Source organism: Drosophila miranda, chromosome XR (genome assembly GCF_003369915.1).
Source record: "Drosophila miranda strain MSH22 chromosome XR, D.miranda_PacBio2.1, whole genome shotgun sequence".
NCBI classification, from domain to species: domain Eukaryota; kingdom Metazoa; phylum Arthropoda; class Insecta; order Diptera; family Drosophilidae; genus Drosophila; species Drosophila miranda.
Window position 1 is genome coordinate 8,495,106 of NC_046674.1, and position 16,840 is coordinate 8,511,945.

At 47.7% G+C, this 16,840-nt stretch overlaps 2 protein-coding genes across 3 annotated transcripts in view; both read left to right on the forward strand.

The window, feature by feature from the left end:
- The window catches only part of LOC108153385 (connectin), a 147,847-nt gene that overhangs the window by 57,229 nt on the left and 73,778 nt on the right, over positions 1-16,840 (forward strand). The gene's annotated exons all lie outside the window — the stretch shown is intronic.
- LOC108153387 lies at positions 7,797-8,537 on the forward strand. The gene is made up of 2 exons (XM_017283361.2): positions 7,797-8,131; positions 8,198-8,537. Exons 1-2 carry the CDS (start codon positions 7,833-7,835, stop codon positions 8,409-8,411), a joined length of 513 nt encoding a protein of 170 aa, XP_017138850.1. The 5' UTR covers positions 7,797-7,832; the 3' UTR covers positions 8,412-8,537.

The following is a 16,840-nucleotide window of genomic DNA, read 5'->3' on the forward strand; positions in this document are numbered from 1 at the left end:
TAGGCTTCCCCTGGCTGATCCGCTGACTTCCAGGAGCCCTTGGACGTACCCAACAGATGGTTGGGTTGTCCTTTATCAATGATCTAGGCTGGTCCCTTCATAAAGCACCGAAACCTAGGGAATGCAGGGCTTGAAAGACGTCTCTCCATATATCTGAGGCCCACCCCAGCCCCACCGAGCCCTGAATGACTGGAACAAAGAAATATTCACATTATTCTCCCAAAAACCCCGAATATATTCCCCTCCATTGAATGCCAAGACTTTTTTGCCAGCTCTTTTCGGTTTTTGGGCCACTGTGCCTTGCTTTTCTTCTATCATATTTGCGGCTGAATTATCCTGGCTTGGAATAATAGCCCATGCAAATTAATTGAGTTACATTATGCATTAGTGTGTGTGCCCTGCCGGCGTGTGTGTGCTGTCAGACCTAAAGCAACACCCCAAAATAGTTGTGGGGCAACAGCTAATGACAACATAACAATAGTAGATGAAAACACCGGGTTTTTGGGGCACCCAAACCAGGGAATACCCTTCGAAAACGATGAAATTTCAAACGAATTACGTAGAAACGAGGCAGAATCTATAGAGATTGAAGAAATTATGGTGTTCCGGTGGAAGGATCGAAAACCAGAGAAAAGGAATATCTTTTAAAGAGGAAAAACTGTGTGAAAGCCAGGTGTTCAAAGAGCCAGAACGAGGCCCGATCGTAGCCAGATTTTGCCAATCCAAAAGATACGATCATTCCTTACGATTCGGCATGGGGGGGGGGGATTTGAATGTTTTCTTTTTTCGCACAAAAAAATGGGAATTCCATCTAGAAAAGAGCTTTTCCTTCCCCGAAAGATACGCATCTGTGGAGGAAGTTTTGAGCATTTGTAACATTTGCCTTGGGAAAGTCGGTATATCCTTGCGGTTGAGGGATTTGATGGAAAGGAAGGGGTGGGGCAGGGCGGGGCAGGGAAGCGCATCAGTTGTTAAGTGAAATCGAAATATTTTACAGCAGAGCCTCCTTCGTCGTACGTCCTGGGTCCTTCGTCCTGCCAGGCCAAGAGTACTTCTGCTTCAATTGGAATTGCAACGACAGGCCGCAGCAGGTTACACGACACGGACACACGCACACACGCACACACACAGCTACAGGGGACGGACATGGCCAAATATTGTATGTATCCATGTGTCTGTGTGTGCCCGTGTGTGTGTGTGTGTGTGGGAGGCATTGTGTCCGATGTGGCAAATAATTATGGCATTAATATTCCAAAGCACAACAGAACGCTTTGTTCCGCAGCTACAACCAGCCACAGCCGCAGATACACAGATACACAGATACAGAGACACTCAAGCGGGAGGGGCGGTGGCGGTGGTTCATTAATATAATTATGGCCGCAAGAGGCGTGTGGGGGGGGGGGGGTCCCGGACCCGTCCATAGGTGGATGCCCCCAAAGTTGTAAACAAATAAATCCCTTGGCGAAACTTTTTTTCAATATCAAAACTATGCCATTAGTGTGGAATTTTAGTTTTAATTGCATCACAACGGATCAGCATGCAGCATGCCGCATGCCGCATGCCACAGGCCAAAGGGGGGCTCCTTCGGGCGAAATGCTAAGCACAGATTTGGGTGCACTCTAATGAGCTCTCTCGCTGCTTGAGGGGCAGGACAGGCAGAGGCGACTCCCTGAAAATTACTTGCCACAGATGCAAGAATGAATGCGGCAGCAGAAGAATAGGAGGCATGCCCCAATTAGAAGCCTATTAGTGGCTAGCCACAAAAAATTCCAACCCCCTGCCACGCCATGCCCCCGCCCCTTGCTGTTTCGCAATAATTGCAACACGAAATTGCCCCAAAGCGTGGCAAGGCAACAAATTATACCAGCAACGGAATGGCTAATGAATAAATATCTGTATCCCCCCTCCCCTCCCGCCCCCAATGGGGGGGCTCATCGAGTTTTTAAGCCGCTTTCGTGTGGCAGGGTATGCGCCCCGTCGTTGTGCCTCCGGCAGCGAAGAGCGCAAACAAATTACCAAAAAGGAATGTGGCATGCCACTGCCACTGCTGCAGCAGCATTATATTTTAGCATTGAGGAGCAAACCCCTCCCCCCCACCCCCTCTCGTCCTGTGGCAGGAACTGCTGTTGGCTTTTGTATGCAACACGCATTAATGCAACGACTCTCATGTTTATTCAGACACAAATTTCGCAGCGCCAGTAACTATGGTGATGGTAGATACATTTACACACACACACACGCGCACACGCACACACAAGCCAGACAGACAGCCATGTGGCAGGGAGGGAGGGGCAGAGAGGCAGAGGGAGGGAGCTTGCCGCTGGGAAGCACACGCTAATACAATTTAATGGTCGCATTAATTTGGCGCATCTGTTGCATTTTAAAACACGCACACAGACACACACAGATACACAGATACACAGCTACCGAACCGCAGATACTTTGTTGAGTCGCCCCCCCTCTCCACCCCTCTTCTGGTGGCAAATAAAGTTCTCTGGCAACTAAATATTAATTCTAAAACTACTTAAATGTCAGCCATTGGGGGCGTGGCCCGGCGGCATGCGGCAACGACTGGGGCGTGGCACTTGGGCAGCATCTTAATCCTTGGATTTACTGCAAATTGACATACATTTCACCCCCCTCTACCCCCTCTCCCCCCCCCCCCCCCCCCCCCCCCCCCCCCCCCCCCCTCTCCCTCTGCACCTATGTTTTTCTTTTTTCGATTTCCTGCCACCGTGCGGCAAGTTTTGTTATTGCCGCCAATTAGGTTGCCATTCTGTTTGTTGGCTAATGTTTGCATATTATTTCTGCCCAATTTGCATTGAATGCCATATTCGTGCCGCATGTGGCACATGTCCCAATGCACACGCCACACACGCCACACACTCCACACACTTTACACCCCCCAACCGTGCCCCACCGCCGCCCCCCACCCCCCGAAATTGGTGAAAATGTCAAAAAATTTAAATATTGAAAGTGACGCGTCGCACCATCGGCCGGTGGATGTTGCAGCTGGCGTGTGGCACTAAGCGGATAAGCGCTTGTTAAATTTTTAATGCATTGCATAATTTTTAGTTCTCCTCGCGAATATATATACGATATATATATATATATGTATTTTTCGCACAACTATTTTGCGTTGCAACTATTTTAATTCGAATTTCTGTGTGGCATAGAAGAGTGATGCTGCCACTGCCACTGCCACTGCCACCGGCTGCATTTGATATGAGCTGCATGTGGCATGTGCTCCGTGATGGCATGCATTTTGTGTGGCATGCGGCTTAAGCCTGAAGCTTAGAGACGACAACCGACAACCGAGAGCCGAAAACCGAGCACTTCCGCTTTTCAACAAATTTCCATTGGGACAATGATCCTCCCATTCGGCAGGGGGGGTGGTGGGGGCCCTCCACAGATGTCTCTTTTACTCTCTTCCCTTTCTGCCCCTTGGAGGGGGGGTGGTGGGGCCTCTTGAGCGATTGAGTGGGCAATCGATCCCTGTTTGAGCCGCTGGTGCATCGAACATAGCTTTGGGGGTGGACCCTTCTCCTTCTTTCCTTCAAAAAGGATCAAACAGTCTTTGGAGGTGGACCCGCAAGCATGAAGGATGGACCGCTTCTCCTTCAAAGATGATCAAACAGTCGCCTGAAGACAAATCTCAAGGCGAAAGTCTATCTTTCCATCTGCTAGAGGTATTTCTTCGGCTATTGGCCTCGGGGGACGAGGGGGAACGTCTGGAAAAAGCGGCTAGAAGCTGCTTTGCCCTGCCCCTCCTACCGATCGGCCCTCTCTTTCTTTCCCTATCGATAGTTCTGAGCCCACAGGGTGTATCTTTCTTAGAGACCATCTGTATCTGCATCTGCATTTGTATCTGTATCTGCATCTCCTCTCCCTCCCTTGTCTCCAGCTTCCGTTTCGTTTCTAAGGCCACTGCATGGCCCCAAAAGTTGTATCTCATGAAAAGTCCTTAAGATAAACATTTTTTCAATTAATTTTTGTATCTGCTGCCAACGACATTTCTTTGTGCCACACACACACGCACACGCACACAGACACTCACACGCACGAGCATATTTATGTGACAAGAGCAGGAGAGATATCCTTTATGTGTGTGTGTGTGTGTCTGTGTGTGTGTGTTTTCCCCGTATATTCTTTAACGGATTTCCACTTGTCTCACTTTTTGAGGAGAAAACTTGTCGTAGATCCTGCCGCACGCATTGTCAAGCGCACTCCCAAAAGCCAGACACACCAGAAGCAGACAATGAACAGAGAGACAGACAGCGAGACAGAGTGGGGAAGAGAGAGAGAGAGTGCAAGTAATGGGGGAAAATGGGGGGAGCAACAGCGCGTACAAATTTGCCATGAGGCCACGATGGCACACGATGGCGCACTCTTGAGGGCACAGAGACAGAGTTTTTAAACACGATCCACCCGCAGGGGATGCCGTGGAATATGGAGCAAAGGAAATTCCCAGAAATTGAGGATAAAGTGGTGTCCGCCATTCCCTCAAAAGCTCACTGCTCTAGCATTGGGTGTTGTTCCAGAGCCAGGTGTTCAAAGAGCAGGCATTTTGACCTTAATAAGGCGTCGATTGAGGGCCAATTCGGCAGGCCTAGAGATGGGATGATTCTGCAGCTTCGTTTTTGGTTTGTTTGGGGTCCAAGAGGGGGAGACCACCCGCTGAAGGAGGAGGCCTGCCCTGGAGACCCTCGAGTACAGGGTATACACCGAAATACACGCACACATACGGCCAGGGATATGCATTTACCAGGTTAAGTAACTCCTTAAACAAGACAACAGGTCGCCCGGTGGCCCAGTGGCCCCGGTGGCCCCGCCGCTGCCCCCCTTTTGTCCTTGCCAGACTCTACGCTCCTTCATTCCGGCTGTAGTTGACGCTGAGTGGCAGCCACACACACACACACACACGCACACTGCCACAGATTGAATTTAATGCTTTTTCCGCTGCAAACAAATCAAGGACACAGAGGAGACCGAAAGGGGGTGGGGAGGAGGGGGGGGGGCCGGTCTGTACATAAATTTAAATTATTTTTGCCTCCATTTTGCTTTCATTTATGCTTTTTATTTTATTAGGCTGCCCCCGTGCCCCTCGACTACGGCGAGACGACGTCTTGTGGCACACTTTTGGAACGCACTGTAGCTGTAACTGTATCTTTCGTGGCTGTATCTGTATCTGTATCTGTATCTGTGGCAGCAGCAGCGGGGCCCATCTACAGCTGTCTCTTAGCGAACTATGCGGCCACACAGCAAACAAACAGACACAGATACAGATACACACACATACAGATACAGATACAGATACAGATACACACTCTCAATTCAGAGACAAGAGACGTCCTTGGGTCGCTCAGCGTACGGCAACGTTAACTGGGATTTGACAGCTCGTAAATAATATTTCGCTTGTTTGTTGCCTGTGAAACGACACGACAGAAAGGGGGTGGGGGGGGGGGGGGGGGGGGGGGGCCCAAACTCTTGGGGACAGTGGAACAAATCCAGCAAAAGACGAATGCAAATGGGCGGGCAATCGATGGAAGAATCACAAAAAATGAATGTATCTACGTAAAGGCCAAAATTGGCTTAGAAAAAAGCATCGTTTTGGCTCGTTGAACACCTGGCCTGAGGGCCTCTCCTTTCCGAGCCTCTGCCGTGTGTCTGTGCCCCGTTTGGACCCACTGTGCCGCCTCATTCGACTGGCATTCATGTGAAAAGGAGAAACGCATTTCATTTTTAAGCTTTCTTTCTTCTGCTTTCTCCTGCTTTTGCTGCTTGTTAAATAATCTTTTTACATGACATGTGTGTGTGTGTGTGTGTGTGTGTGTGTGTGTGTGTGTGTGTGTGTGTGTGTGTGTGTGTGGAGAAGGCGGAGAAGCAGCAGTCGCTGAAACTGCGGTGGAGTCGCTGTCTCCTTCCCCCCACTCCCCCGAAAAGATTTGCCGGCACTCTCATTATACGGATATGTCCAATGGAAAACGACTTCTTCCTCCTTCATTCTGCCCCCCCCCTGCTGCCCTGCTGCCCTGCTGCCCCTCTCAATGCTTATTAAATTTTCATAAGGCGCTGCCGAGGCGCTCGTAAAAATGGCACTCGCCTTGGTCGCCTTTTAAGCGGCAAGTGGATTAAAATTAAAGCACTGCCAAAATACATACTTCAAAGGGTACCCCAGTCCCCAGTCCGGGCCGTAATTAAAGCCAGAAACGAACGAAATGAACGGCATGAAAACTGTCCCACAATTCGATTGCCAAAAAGTGAATTAAAATCCAGAACTTGGACTTGTAAGCAGGACGAAAGGCAGGAGAGAGAGAGAGCAAGAGAGAGAGCGGAAGAGTGGAAAACCGCAAAGAGGAGCAGGTGATGGGAGTAGAAGGAGCAGAACCCGCAGGACGCGCTCAGCTGGAAGAAGATGATGGCGCTGACGAGGACGAAGGATGAACCCCCCTGAACCTCAACCTCAACGACAAGAGATAGGGCCAACACACACACAACGGTATAGAGCTGTGTGTGTGTGGGTGGGCGTGGCCCCTGTGGCAGTCTTGTGAAATGTGAAGCAGATTGTGTGTGGCGCCTCCAACGTGCAATGTAAACCAGAAAACGTAGCCGATAAAAATAATACGAGAAGGCAATTTCGATTTATTGACAGGTGCTCGACTTTATTGAAACGTTTAACGTTTGAAAAACCACCCCCGCCACCCCCCACCACCCCCCAAAAAAAGGAACGAATGTGTGTGCAAAACGATGAAAATTATGTGAATTTCGCTTTGATTTATCGCCAAAGGAGAGTCGCAGCACACGTAGGGCGACACGAAGATCTCTTCCCTCAAGCTCGCTCCTCTCTCTCTCTGTGGCAGACCAGGTGTTCAAGCAGCTGCCGGCTGGAGCGGAGATTTATGGCATAGATGGGTCACAAATTTAATTACAATTTCCATCCGAGCCGCTTGAGGGATATCCTTCGTTGAAGGACACGCACTATGTGCATTTAATTCTGTCCCAGGCTCTCACGTACATCCATCAATGCTTTTGGGGGGGACATTATTTAATAATGAAAATTGAATAGTCCTCTAATTCAACCTGATGACAAAGTGGATACCAGGCAGCCAGCAGAGCCAAGACACGTGCCACCACGGACACACACGGACACCCCCCGACCGCCTGCCGCCGCCGCCCATCCCCTCGATTGTGGTCTTCCGTTTCCGCATAATTTTTCGCAGAACGGAAGTCTTTGGAGAAGAGGCCGCGTCGCTAACAAAACATTTGTTCAAACGGAAGGAAGGAAGGACAAACGACAAAACGCAGGACACAGGACACCGCACACACACACAGATAGGGGCAAAGGGAGGGAGGTAACCAGCCAGGAAAGGGTGGCGGCGGGGCACGGATACCCTCCATGGACGCGCACCTCTTAAGCTAACATCATTTGGTGCCCCGAAACTCAAATTCCAAGGCAAAGACCAGGCCCAATGCGGGCACGTGCGCAGCCACCAAGTTCCACTTCATTTCCAGGACAAAGGGAGGGGGGGGGGGGGGGGGGGGAAGGTTGCATGTGATTTGTGTCTGCCGCGGCACTGCTCCCGGACTATATATTATCCCCAGCAGGACGACAGTTACAACAATAAAACATTTCGGATGTCGCCTGTCCTGTCGCTGATCCTTGAGGAGCCCGAGGACCAGCCACAGGACGCACCTGACTGCCTGGAGGCATTTTCTTGTTATTTTTCCAGGGAATTATCCTCCCCAAAAAGGAACTGTGTTTCCCCATACCCTAGCAGGCTTTTCCGAACCCGTTTCAGTCTCATTTGATTTCATTTGATTGCCACAAAACAATGTTTCGTCTTTGCGTCTCGAATTTCTCTCTGTTTTGTCGCCGCTCTATCGCCGTGTCGGCGGAGAGGCGCTACAAGGACCCCATCTATGAGATCTTCCTGGAGAAGGTCAAGGAATATCGCGAGAGGAGCCCCACCGGCAAGCCGCTCGATGCGGGCCCCGAGTTCGAGAAGGAGCTGAACGAGACCCTGGAGAAGTTGGCCCTGAAATACGGCGGCGGCGAGGGCGTGGATATGCTGGAGTTTCCCAAATTCAAGGAGCCCGAGGTAACCCTGGATCCGCTCTCCATTTTGGTCAAGTAAGTAGGGGGCTTTTGGCCGCCAAAGTGCTGTCGTGGACTGATGAGGGGTTTGCTCCACTGAAGGACGGAAGAGGAGACACAAAAGATGGAGGATTCGAAGAAGAAGCCAGAGGAAATGAAGGCTGCAGCTCAAGAGGGCAAGAAGACCAAGGATCAGGAGAAAACCAAGGAGCCAAAGGCCAAGGCAAAGGACACCAAGGACACCAAGGCCCCAACAAAGGACACCAAGGCCCCACCAAACGACACAAGTGCCCAAGATGACAAGAAAAAGAAGTAAATGAGGGCCCATAGATATCTTTAGTGTTTTTTTTCCTATTTTCGTTTCTGTGTTTTTGTCCAAATTACAATTAAATCGTGCCCACTGTGCCCCCCTCCCTCCCCACGCACAGGGCAAGCAGATAATCCTGCACGCAATGGTGTTCTTTTATCCTTCATCGGCATTCGTCATCTCGGCTTTTGGGCTCGTTTTTTTCGCTGGGCTTTTGGCCTCGCGGTTGCAGCGCGCATACGCACTGTGTGACAGGGGCGGCAGCCCACCCACAAACGGAAGTGACAATGAGAATTCATTTAAAATTCATTAATTGAACGCATTTTCCAGCCTCTTCACTTTGTCGTCCTGTAATTGCCAGGCGTCTTTTGGCTCCACTGTGGCTTTGCCTTGAGTGCCACAGGAGAGAGCGAGAGGCCGAGAGAGAGACAAACTTTACTTCACACTGCATAAATTAATTGAGTCTTTCGTCTTTCGTCTTCAAACAACAGACTGCCTCGAAGGCTGTTGCACGTCTGCGGCTTGGCTTGGCTTTTCCCTGCCTCCTCCGTGTCCTCCGTGTGTCCTCCGTGTGTCCTCTGTGTGTGTCTCTCGATCGAGTCTCTGCGGTTAGTCGCACTATCAAAAACTTTTGCTTTAGGCTCCTCCTCGGGTCTAATGCATTTTTCATAGCCCTCCTCCCCACTGATGCAATCGAATTAAAATTTATGACAAAACCATTAACAAAGTTGCCAGTTCGTTGCCATGGCCATTGGCAGCCATTCGGGCGGCCAGACCAAAAAAGAGAAAACTGCAAAAGTTTAGCATGTGACCGCCCAGATATTGCCCGGAAAAGTCTGTGGCTGCAGCGGCTGCAGCGGCCGGAAAACTTTCCAAATTAGTTGATGGCCGCAACGATTTGATCGTTAGCCAAACTTACACGTAAAATTCAGGTTAAATATGGTCTCAAATTCCGGTGGTCTCTGCACAGAAATGGAATTTCAATAATTATAGATTTTTGGCAGCATTTTTGACTGACATTCCAGCTGTTCTTTCGGCTGTAAAATGAATGAAATGAAATGAAAACATTTCCATTTCCATTTTCGAAAGATTCCAAGAATTGGCCATGAATAATTCTAGATACAAAATTGGCACAGAAAATATTCCAAAAAATATAAAAAATAAAAAATAAAACATTTTTCACATTAATTTTCTGGATAATTCCTGTAGCAGTATTTCCATGGAACCTTGCCTCGTTGTGGCAAATAAATGTTTAATGGTTTTTCTTTTGCACGGTGGGGGGGGCAAGGGGGCATGCCACAAATGTCTTTTGGGCCGGACAATGGCCCCCAGGGAGACTGTTCCTTAGACGACGACGACAACTGTCGACTGTCGACTGTAGACCAAAGCAAACTGCTTCTCAGACATCTTTCGATCCTTGAAAGATAGAGAGTGGGTCGCCTTCGCCAGGCCTTCGTCTGGCCTGTTCGTGGCGATAAAACGCTTCAATGTTCACTTATTGGCTGGGCGTGAGGAATTTTTATATTAATTTATGGGTCTGACACCAGAACAGGCCGAGGGGAGGGCCAAGAAAGGGGCGGGGGCGGCAGCAATCGGTTGCCTTTTAAATTATGAATTGAATTGGAACTGAGGAAAACTGCTGAAAGAGAAACCAGCCAGGTTTTCCTCCAGGTTTTTTTCGATTTTCATTCCTGTAGACTTTTCGCAGGCTTTTGCGGGCAGTTTTCCTGCGGAAAAGTTGCTTTATTTTTCATTCAATTTCTCTGGTCTTTCTGCCGGATTCGGTTTTAATGGCTTTTTAAATGCCAACTGATAAATGGCCAGGCCAGCAGCATGACAAATGAGATTTCCGACTCGACTCTCGTACTGCCATAAAGTGTTCCGCTCTTCCGCCTGTCGGTGGATCGTATTTCCTTTTTTTTTTCCATTTTTTTTTTCTGTTGTTGTTGTTTTTTTTGTGACGCTACTCGGCGGATTATTAACTTATATGGAAAGCAAGCAGCTCTCATTAATAATTTGCTTATAAAGTGAAATGGCAAAAGGGAAAGCACACGCGCGCTCCACGTCGCTGTTGCTGCGTCAAAGATTAAACAAAAGGTCCTTCATGACAATATATTTTGCATACACGGCACGTCCAGGGTACTCGGGGGGTATGATGGGTACAGGCAGAAGATAGCGGCAATACATTTGTGTTTGGGGATGGAGAAATGATCAGAAATGTGGAAGATAAAAGACCCAAGCAAATGCCGAATCATAAGGCACCATCATATCTGCTAGATTGCCGAATTTGGTTCAAATCGGATCATTATAAGAGCCAGAAAGCAGTAAACAAGTGGCTGTTGGCTGTTTGAACACCTGGCCGTGATGCCAGAGCAGCGAGCTTTTGAGAGCCCTGCTGGCAGTCGCGATGGAAACTGTTTAAAGGGGTGTTTTAGACACAGAAAGAAGATAAAGGTTACTAAGGGGCAAAATATTCGTGTTGGGGATAGAAAAACTCCATAAAATTGTTGGAGATAAAAGACCAAAGCAAATGCCGAATCATAAAGCACTATCATATCTGCTAGATTCCCGAATTTGGTTCAAATCGGATCATTATAAGAGCCAGAAAGCGGTAAAAAAGTATCGTTGTGGCTGTTTGAACACCTGGCCTTGATGCCAGAGCAGCGAGCTTTTGAGAGCCCTGCTCTAAAGGGTATATCTGTCGACTGGGCGATCCGTGCAAGTGGGATTTCGGGCGAAATTAAATGACAAAAAATAACAAGTTCCCAGTCATCTTTCAGGGTTTTCCTTTGGGAATAGCAGGGAATGTGGTGTGTGGTGTGGTGGTGGCTAAGGGTCTAAGGACACTCTGTGTTTTGGCAGAGAGACAGAGAGAGAGAGAGAGAGAGAGAGAGAGACCATACTTTTCGCGTAATTTCACGTATTTTGTGCAAATACACTCGAAGCAGCCTTTCAGGCAAGGTCTTGTCTTGCCAAAAACCTATGTATCTTACCCCACCCCTACCCTTCACCCTCCCCCCCTCTCACCCTGTTCCGTCTCGCTCTCCTCCTCTCTCCTGGCAGTTTGCGCCTTCTAAAAGCCAGCCCGGGCGCCGGCTGTTTGTCAGTTTTTCCATAAAATTAAATTTTATTTATTCATACATTAAGAATGTATCTGTCTGTCCGTCTGTCTGTCTATCTGTCAGATACTGCTGCCCGTTTATGGGCGTGTAGATGTGTACACGTGTGTGTTTTCGCCTGGCTGTCTTTCAAATAATTGCGAAATGCAGTTAATCTCAACTAATTGGCCAAACACTCGAATCACTCGGAATCACTCGAATCACCATTTTGTGAGCTGCTTGTTTATCCGTAAACAAAATACCGGCAGTTAAAGAAAACTGCAATATCATTTATATTTGTTTTTGGATGGAAAACAGCAGCAGCCTCGTCCTTTTCGTAGCATCCTTGGCAAATGTACAAACAATGAGGCAGCACTTTCAATAAGTCAAGAGACGACGAGCCAGAGCAGGGATCTCTCTCTCCCCCTCCCTCTCCCTCTCTCTAAATGGATTAAAAAGCAATGCCGGAAACTAAATTGAATCCTAGTCCAAAGGAAAAAAAGGTTTTCCGTTTTCCTTGCCGTTTTTCCCCACTCAAAATTTTACTATTCATTCGATGACTTCTTTTAAAGACCATCAACAACATTGTTTCTCTCTGTTCTCTGAAAAGTGATTTGCCATAACGTGGCTCGCACTTTGGTCGTAAAAAAAGCGACAACAAAGGCCAGAACTGTGGCCGGGGTTGGGGCCTGCTAAACTGATTTTTATATCTGGCCAAAGAATGTTCTTGGCCAAAACAATAGTGCGTAAAGATGGGCAAATTGTCTATTTAGAGCTGCCACCAACAAAAAAAGGGATACACAAGGTCGAATCTTGGCTTCTTGTTGCCCCGTGGGTGGTCCTTAGGCCCGGGCTCAACGAAGCTCAACATTTTATAGACCGATAGACAGAGACTCTGAATAATTTATGCGCCATAAAAATGAAATCGAATTGCAAGACGAGGGCCAAGGCGAAAGAGAGTCATCAAGCGGCAATTTATAGCCGTCTTGACCGCTTCACCGCCTGCACCGTTACCTGTATCTGTATCTGTATCTGTATCTGTATCTCAACATATGTGTCTTGACGTTCAAATTGTATGCAAATTAAACAGCGGCATCATCGCTGGCCCCCAACAAAAGTTTCAACATAAATTTTCCCTAAAATGCGGAAAAATAAATTAAATTAAATGAAGTTGAAAACTGCGACAAAGCGGTGTCCCTACCATAAATTGTCCTTGCCGAAAAATGTTTGTTTATGGCGCAAGGGGGGGTGTGGAGGGTGTGGGGGGTGGTGGGTGAATTTTTACATAAAATATCTCTAGTCACGAAAATTGCAATGAAAATATTTTTGGTGTTGGTAATCAAATTAAGGTGGCAACTCTGCATCCATCAGATACTTATTAGAAAAGTTGGGCAAAGGCGTGTGGGACGGGGGGGCGGGGAGGCCGATATTCCACGATTTTGATTGAAATTGAAACGCAGCAGAAAGAGACGGCAATACAGGAAGACAGAGAGGAAAGACAGAGAGGAATGGAATATAGGAATTTAATTGAAAGATAGTTCTTCGATATGAAATTGCTAAGAAATCCTCGCACGGTACGAGACGTGATCTCGTTTCCGAATGCATTCTGCTGTCATTGTCTTCACGGTGTCTCGCCGCGACAGAGAGAGAGAGAGAGGGAGAGCGAGAGAGGGAGAGCGAGAGAGAGGTGACGTGACTTGAACTCGAACGTGCCCCATATTAGCGGCAACGGCAACCAATTCGGGGTGGCAGCACAACGTAAACATAATCATCATCATGCATGCGGCAACCTACATATATGTATGCCCCATTCTGTTGCCCAATTCCACTGCCAATCCCATTCGTTGTCGCATGAAAAGTGGAAAATCGGGTTAACAGTGCCAAAAATGCAGACAAAAGCAGCAGCAACAACGGCAGCAACAGCGGCAGCACTGGCTGCGGTTCGCGATAAATCAGCAACAATACATTCCCTAACCTCTAACCCCGCCACCGGCTCAATGCCCCCCCGCCCCCCTCAGTGCCCCTCAATGCCCCTCAATGCCATTGCCATTGCCATTGCCATTTCTATGGCGCTCAGGTCGTCCACAAAAATAGATTTAAAATTTATAAATTATGAGCATTTGTTGCAGCAAATTGAAATGTTACGTTTGCAGCTCGCATTTTGATGCAACAACCCCCAACCACCCCCCCTCACGCGATGGATGTGTGGCGCTTTAAAATGCTGCAAGCATTTCCCATCATCTGAATCATTTAATCTTTAAAAATGCAATCGAAGGGGGCTGGCAGGAAGGAAGGAAGGATGGCAGGATGGCTGGATGGAGTGCGTGTACGCATAAATGAAACGAAACAGTGAAAAGATAAGACAAATGGCATCGGGAAGCTATGCTGCATTAATGAGGGAAAGAGGAGAGAGAGAGAGAGAGGACACCCCTATCTTTCGACCACACCAGGGTGATCGAAGGATCAATGGTTGAGCCCTTCTCACTGCCTAGACCGTGGAGAGCAAGGACAGTCCCATCCGGAGGCTTAGGAGGTCCCAGGGCCGTGGGTTTCCAAGGGCCAGGCAATGGCAGAAGAGGATTTGGGTTACTGATTCCTCCTCTTCCTCGTTGCGACAATTCCTGGCGAAATGAGTGTCCAGAGGCGGCCTCTAGTGGCTCGAGTAACTCCAGAGCCGAGTGCTTCTTCGATCTGGAGATTTTACAGGAAATGCTTGGCTTTTGAGACTCGACATTGGGCCAACACTATGTTGTGGGTGGCCTGAATGAGTGCCAATATTTTGGTGACTTGCTGAGTGAATTGATGGCTTGAAAAGACATTGGTGTTCCCACAGGAAAAGGGTTAGGAATAGGGGGGTCTATCCCTAAGATTTTGAATGGAAATGGCAGTAGAATGTATCTAGGAATAGGAGGAATAAAAGGCACGATAAGGGTAATAAACCATAGGCTATCTGTAGACCTAAATATTGGGTTTTGGGAAGCCTTCAAGCATTAGGAATATCTGGATCATTCAAAATACGGTAGTCCTCCGGTAGGATGAAAATAAGTCCCAGTGCCGCTTACGAGGGGGGTTCAAGGCCACAACTCAAATAGGCCAGGCCCATTGGTACAAGGATAACACCCTCTTTATAGTATTTTCGATAACCTGCAGATATGTCGTCTCTCTCCCTCTCTCTCCCTTAAGTCCACCCTCTGTTGGTAACCTTCTTTCTTTTCCCGCTGAATCTCTTGGGGGAATCTCCTTCATTTGGAGATAAAGTTTTGACAAAAATATTCAATGCATTTAGATGAATTATTTGATAATTGAATTTGAATTATGCGCCACTCAATTTATCTGTTATTGCATAATTATCATTCAATTAACAAAGTCCAATAAATTATATACAATTGAATAATGCGAGCAGTGCATAAATTCGAGTACAGTCGACCATAAAATATAACAAACAAACAAACAAACGGCCGGGCACTTAATTCAAAAATTCAAATTCGATTTTTGGCTAATTGAGTAAATCCGTTGGCGTTTCCGTTTCCGTTTTGAGGCAAATGTTTGCCCTGGCGGTGTCGGTGGCGGCATCTTAAAAATTATTGACAATTTCATTTGGAATATAGAGAAATTATATCTCTGTCTCTCTCTCTGTGTGTGTGTGTGTGTTTGCTCTCTCGCTGGCGGCATAAATCATTGGCTTAGTTTATTTCAAGTTACCAAACAACCCAAAGGCCACCCATTCCACCGCACCACACCGCACCACATCGCACCACTCTTTTAGGAACCATCGAGAAATACGAAATACCGCACTTTCGGCCATTTGGGATGATTTTATGGCAACGCAACGAATGGAAACCATTTTCATATATTTCATATTTTCATATTTTCATGCTCGTATATCAAAAAGCATTTTTCAAAATGTCTGTGCATCGGTTGTCGGTGCTTTTGCGGTGGCCAAAAGCATAATAAAATGCAGATAACGGCAATCAAATTTACTGGGCTAACGGGTTCTAGATGGAGAACACTGCCACAACCCCCCCCACCCTCCCACTGGAGGGGGAGATGGGGGGAGATTTAGAGATGTGTGCGTATAAAAATATTTCAATAATTCCCCAACCAAACAAAACGGACAATTAATTAACAAAAAATATTTATAACCCCCCCCGAAAAACCTCGTATATCTTTTGGTTATTCCATCTTTCATGTGTTTTGCTCGTCCTGGAATGTTTTTTCCCAGACAGCATCCGATTATGGGGTCTGCCTGGATGCCTGCACTGCTAATTAATTTTACAGACATTCGAAAGGGCCAAGCAGCCCTTAGAAACGGTGCCCTTTTTTATATATAATATATACTAGTATGTATGGAAGTTGTATTTATGCTAATCAAACAGAATCCTGACCTCAGGCAAAGTACGCCTCAGAATCAGTAAAAGACAAACAAATCCAGGGACGAGCGGATCGGACTTTTTTTTGGGACACTTGGCAGCGTGTACCGCAGAATAGGGTGGGGGTGGGGGTGCTAGCCCCCCCTGCCCCTGGGGACCTTAGGCCGTGGCAAGTTGCTGCCTTCTTCGGCTTGTTTATAAAAATAATTAAGAAATATTTTCATGTTTTTATAACTTTTTCAGGCAGCAGCGAAAAACTTTTTAAATAGACAAACTTTTGTTGCCGCCGTTGTTGCTGCCGCTGCCGCTGCCGCTGCCGCGTATCCGTATCTGATGGATACATTTGAAAATCTCGAAACAGCTAACAACATACTTCATTATAATATTTTCACTTTCAACTTGCCAGCCAAGTGTCCGCCCCTCCCTCCTCTCTCCCTCTCTCTCTGGGCGGCCCTGTTTTGGGCCTTGTTATTGTTCTTGGTCTGGCTGTGGGCCCCCTGAGGCTCACATCTGGGTGGGGTGGTGGGGTGGGCTGTGTTCCCTTGACAAAATGTCTAATTTCCGTGCAGGAAAGCAAGAAATTACTTTATGGTTTGTTAATAGCAGGCGCCAGAGAGAGAGAGAGGGAGAGAGGGCGGATCCTTCTCTGGGCTTAAATGTTGTGACATATTTTGCTTTGGAGGCTGCTTTCCGGCCGCCGGCCATTTGCCTACGAGGATGCGAGTCGTCGTCCTGTTTAATGGGAATTTAAACGGTAACAATTACTGTTTCCTAGAGGGGGTGGTACCCCCCCCCCCCCAACCCACCTGTCAAGTCAATGAAACTTTCGCCCAATGCGCTATTGAAATTTTTGGCGTGTACGAAGGAAGCGACACCTGGTCCTGCCAGAGAGCGGCAGGGGGGCGGCACAAAACTTTACCTCAACAAAACGACACATCCAGGAGTAGGGATTCTGGATACCAACGACACC